At 54.3% G+C, this 5,406-nt stretch overlaps 1 protein-coding gene across 1 annotated transcript; it reads left to right on the forward strand.

The window, feature by feature from the left end:
* Window positions 1-3,283: 3,283 nt before the first annotated feature.
* On the forward strand, window positions 3,284-4,865 carry LOC142830551 (uncharacterized). Its single transcript, XM_075936079.1, has 2 exons — window positions 3,284-4,144; window positions 4,340-4,865. Exons 1-2 carry the CDS (start codon window positions 3,595-3,597, stop codon window positions 4,810-4,812), a joined length of 1,023 nt encoding a protein of 340 aa, XP_075792194.1. The 5' UTR covers window positions 3,284-3,594; the 3' UTR covers window positions 4,813-4,865.
* Window positions 4,866-5,406: the final 541 nt, after the last annotated feature.

Raw genomic sequence — 5,406 nt, forward strand, 5'->3', positions numbered from 1 at the left:
AGGCTCTTTTCCGGCTTTTTTAAAAGCCGGAAAAAAGCGGTGGACATTTTTATTTAAATGCCGCGGGGGATATTTAAATCCCCCGCGGATTTCCCTATGACGACTGGTGAAATTTACATGCCCCTTCCGGAAAAGGGGCCAGTGTAGACGAGCCCTGGAATAAATTGCCTAGGATGGTTGTGGAATCTCCATCACTGGAGACATGTAAGAGCAGGTTGGACAGACATCTATCAGGGATGATCTAAAATGGTGCTTGGTCCTGCCGCGAGGGCAGAGGACTAAACTTGATGGCCTCTCAAGTTCTAATAGTCTAGGATTCCGTGATTCTTATATATAGGCAGATGCCTAAGCCTCTGACAAACCCCACTGAGTTCCGTTGGCTTTCAATAGGTGCAGGAAGTTTACTTACTCATATAGGATGAAATCCTCATCCCACTGAAGTGAAGGGAAGTTTTTCCATGGATTTCAGCAAAGTCAAGATCTCTTGCAGGGTTGGGGCCCTTTTCCCAAAGGAGTAAAATTAGCAAAGACTCCACAGGCACCCACAGCTGGCAGCATGTGTGCACATCCACCCATGCCTTGGCGCACTTAACATTTATTCTGCACATGTATGGGAAAAATTAGAGGAAACATTGGTCACCAGCACTGAAAGCAGGTACATGCAGCAGTGAGGAGCCCAAATTAGGTATATTTCACAGCCATTGTTATTATTATTGTATTCACTGATCTTGCACAGACCACAAAACTAAGATGAAGATGTTTTGCACAGACAGGTGCAGTCATTGCTGTGATTAATCAAGCCATAATTAGGGACCTGTCAGCAGGAGCTAAATATATGTTCTGGGACTTGAACATTGCTAGAAAATTTGTAGCTAGAAAACTTGCTAGGCAGGAAATTTATAAAAATACCGAGAGTCTTCAGAGGAGGAGGATCTTGCACAAGAAAAAATTGTTTCCTCAGATTCTGATAATGGTGAGAGTTTCACTACTATCCTGAAACTCTGAGGCTACGTCTACACTGGCCCCTTTTCCGGAAGGGGCATGTTAATTTCAGCTATCGTAATAGGGAAATCCGCGGGGGATTTAAATATCCCCCACGGCATTTAAATAAAAATGTCCGCCGCTTTTTTCCGGCTTTTAGAAAAGCCGGAAAAGAGAGTCTACACTGGCCCCGATCCTCCGGAAAAAGTGCCCTTTTCCGGAGGATCTTTGAAGTAGGAATAAGATCCTCCGGAAAAGGGCGCTTTTTCTGGAGGATCGGGGCCAGTGTAGACGCTCTTTTCCAGCTTTTCTAAAAGCCGGAAAAAAGCGGCGGACATTTTTATTTAAATGCCGCGGGGGATATTTAAATCCCCCGCGGATTTCCCTATTACGATAGCTGAAATTAACATGCCCCTTCCGGAAAAGGGGACAGTGTAGACGTAGCCTGAATATTTTGACTTTAACCTCATTTTTGCATCTTTAATATCATTTGATTATCAGATTGTATTAGATAAGTACCACCCTCCTATCAGTAAAATAGCCACAATTTCAACATCAACAGTGGATTTATTGTTTTCCTTTCATGACCAGGTTGTTGCTATCCCATGGAGAAACCCTGGAGAGATCAAACACACTCAGGAAACTCAATAGACCTCATTCTCCAAGGCTTTGTGCTCTGCATGGTCATTTACACATGGGCACGATACATATAAAATTATGACACCCTATTGCGATGTATGCACACCCCATCTCTTGAGGTGGAGGTACCAGGGGTGTGGATGCCACCTAGTCTGCTGCTGGGTTGTCAGCAATCTCTTTCAATCTATAAAACAACCCTCAGTTCAGGGGAGCACAGCCAGAGAGCCAGAGTCAATAGTTTGGCAACAGCCCCACTAGGGGGACCTGGGCCCATCCTACTCCACCGGGCCCCAACCCAGAGCCCTGTGAGTGACCAAGTGCTCCACCACTCACTCAGCAGAGAATCCAAACACAACATGTCATGCTCACTCAGGTAGGAGATAACACTCCAGCACCTTCCCTGGGTCACATCCTACCAGAACTGGTGTATGGACAATCCACGTGGTCTCTGGGTCCTCCGGTTCCCCTGCAACCACCTCTCCCTGGGGCTTGTCCAGCGCTGGTAGCTCAAGGTAGTCTCCCAGGTCTCTGGCTGGAATGTCTCCTGAGCTCCTGCTGGATGTCCTTCTCCTATAGTGGCCAGCCCACACTGAGCTGAGCTACTCCATTTTATACTGCTCCAGCCAGGGCCAGCCTTAGGCTGATTCGGCCGATTCCCTAGAATCGGGCCCCGTGCCCAAGAGGGGGGCCTGCGCCTAAGAGGGCCCCGCTCCTGGGCATACGGCGCATGTGCAATGCTGCTGTGGGCACATGGCACATGCGTGGCCCCGGCCCCACCCCTGTGAATTGGGCCACACACTTGCTAAAGCCGGCCCTGGCTCCAGCATTTGGAGCACGCCCAGTCTAGGTGGAGGGGTGGGACTTCCTCTGCCCATAGGATTTTAACCCCTCCTGGTTCCATGCAAGGTATGCACACCCCATCACACAACCTTGTGAGTTTGTGGAGAGCTGAAATTCAGTAGCATTTTACACCCCCGGGCACAGAGGTCACTGACTACATGAGGCATTGAAAAGACAGGCCTTGTGATGTCATGCTGACTACAGTTCTGATTTCCCTGCCAGTGAAGAGTCCCATCTCAGGAATAGGCAGGAAGCATTAGTTCAAGCATGTATTGAATGGACTGGTGCATTCCCATAGGCATGGCAGAAACTGGACAAATGTATGCGTATGGGACCCTGGAAGGAAGAAAGGACAGAAGATGACAGTGACCAAATCCCCACCTAAGCAGAGCAATGCCAGAAAAACAGTGTAGATGGACTCAAGAGGGAGTCCCTGAAATTAAGCAGAAGAATTTCAGAGGGATAAGTAAACAGTGGTGTATGGAAGATCTATGTGCAACGGTCTCTCTCTCCCCCCATGCTTTATAAACATTGGCTTATGACTATAAATATGCTTAAGTCAAGGATGCTTTCGACATAATACCTCATGTAATGTATCAATCTTACAGTTACAATCTGTATATCCTATTTTGGTGCATGTATCATTCTTGCATGTGAAGTTAGCAATATGAAGTATGAGACTGTTTATAGTTTTCAGTGTATTAATGAGAGTCATTATCAGTGCCCCAGGAGTCTAACAACTAAGGGTATGTCTACACTACAAAGTTAGTTCGAACTAACGGACGTTAGTTCGAACTAACTTTCCTAGGCGCTACACTAGCGCTCCGTTAGTTCGAACTTAATTCGAACTAACGGAGCGCTTAGTTCGAACTAGGTAAACCTCATTTTACGAGGACTAACGCCTAGTTCGAACTAGCTAGTTCGAACTAAGGGCTGTGTAGCCCTTTAGTTCGAACTAGTGGGAGGCTAAGGCTTCCCAGGTTTCCCTGGTGGCCACTCTGGCCAACACCAGGGAAACTCTATTGCCCCCCTCCCGGCCCCGGAGCCCTTAAAGGGCCACGGGCTGGCTACTCACTTTGTGCCAGTTGCAAGGCTGCAAGCACCCGTGCCTGCACAGCCTGCACCTGCCACACAATGAGCCAGCCATCCGAGGGTTCCCAGCCCTCCACTGCTCCCCACGACCAGCCTGGCGGCTCCCGGGAGCCTGCCCGGGGGCGCAAAAGGCGGGCGCCCGCCTGGTCAAGTGCGGAGATCGTGGACCTCATCGAGGTTTGGGGGGAAGCCTCCAATGTCCACGATCTCCGCACTAGCCACCGGAACGCGGCCGTCTATGGACGCATGGCTGCCAGTCTGGCCGCCAGGGGCCACCAGCGCAGCCGGGAGCAGGTGCGCTGCAAAATTAAGGACTTGCGGCAGTCCTACTCCCGGGCCTGCCTGCCAGGGGCTGACCCGGAGGCCTGCCCCCACTTCCATGCCCTGGACCGCATCCTGGGGCCTCATGCCGTCCCTGCCCCCCGGGACGTGATTGACCCCGGGGCAGAGGGACCGCTCCTGGAGACGGAGGAGGAGGAGGAGGGCTCTGAGAGCCAGGAGCCTGCCGCCAGCCTTCCCAGGACCCGGGACCCCCGAGGCACCCCACAGAGCCGCTCGCCTGCATCATCAGAGGCCGGGGAGGCGTCCACCTGTGAGTACCCTCGTGTTCCCCTTATGTGTACGGGGGGCTGAGGCGAGAGGGAGCCCCGGGACCGTGCGCCTGGGCCTTGCCCACCACGGAGCAGCAGCTGGGGATCCTGCAGGGGCCCTGGCCTTGCAGAGGGGAGCTGGGTTTCACACACCTGGGCCCCTGGGGTAATTGACCGCTGGTCTTCTTGCACCACAGCTGCAGCACCGGGGCCTGCAGGGCGCACCACACCGCCTGCAGCAGCCGCCCGCGCCCGGGCAAGCAGGACAGCCAGGAACCAGGAGGACTACCAGAGGCGGCATCTCCGGTTCCTGGACCGACAGCTCCGTCTCCAGGACCACTGGGTCCAGGAGGACCTCAGGCTGCGCCAGAGGAGTCTGGAGGCCCTGGAGGAGCAGGGCCGTGCCCTGCGAGGCCACCTCCAGAGCCTGCTGGACCGCTTTCCATTTCCTCCTCCCCCTGCTCCCCCTCTTGCTCCCCCTCTTGCTCCCCCTGCTCCCCCTCTTTCTCCCCCTCTTGCTCCCCCTGCTCCCCCTGCTCCTCCTGCTTCCGCTCCTGCTTCCTCCACACCCCCTGTCCTCTCTGCCCCCCCCTCCACAACCATTCCCCACCGACGCCCCCGGACCCGCAGTGTGGCGAGACGGGAGAGGCAGCCGGACTCCCACCCCTGAGCTTTCCTTTCCCTTCCTCCCTTCCCTCCCCTCCCCTTCCAGCTCCCTTGTCCCAGGTTTCCCCCTCCCTTCTCCCACCTTCATTCCTCCCTCCCCCACCCCAGTTCTCTGAAATAAACAGACGTTTTTGTTTGAAAACCAGGTGTCTTTATTGTACAGTAGATAGGGAGGGGAAAGGGGAAGGGGGGGGTAGGGTGGAAGAAGGCCCCGGTGGGGCATGCAGGGAGAGGTCAGTCCTCCTCCTCCTCCACCTGGAAGCTCTCCCGCAGGGCTTCCCGGATCCGGATGGCCCCCCGCTGGGCTTCCCGGACGGCGGCGGTGCGGGGCTGACCGTAGTGTCCAGCCATGCGGTCAGCCTCAGCCATCCAGGCTGGCAAGAAAGCCTCCCCCTTCCGCTCACACAAATTGTGGAGCACACAACATGCCGCCACCACGGGAGGGATGTTGTGCTCGGCCAGGTCCAGACGGGTGAGGAGGCATCGAAAGCGGGCTTTCAGTCGCCCGAAGGCCCCCTCCACCACGATGCGGGCCCTGCTCAGCCTGTTATTGAAGGCCTGGCGGGAGGGATTGAGGTGCCCCGTGTAGGGCTTCATG

This window comes from Pelodiscus sinensis, chromosome 9 (assembly GCF_049634645.1).
Source record: "Pelodiscus sinensis isolate JC-2024 chromosome 9, ASM4963464v1, whole genome shotgun sequence".
NCBI lineage: Eukaryota > Metazoa > Chordata > Testudines > Trionychidae > Pelodiscus > Pelodiscus sinensis.

Bases quoted from the DNA above. Each gene is read 5' to 3' on its own strand.
- LOC142830551 (XM_075936079.1), top strand. From the start codon at position 3,595: ATGAGCCAGCCATCCGAGGGTTCCCAGCCCTCCACTGCTCCCCACGAC. The intron at 4,145-4,339 runs GTGAGTACCCTC...CTTGCACCACAG, and splicing joins GGCCGGGGAGGCGTCCACCT to CTGCAGCACCGGGGCCTGCA.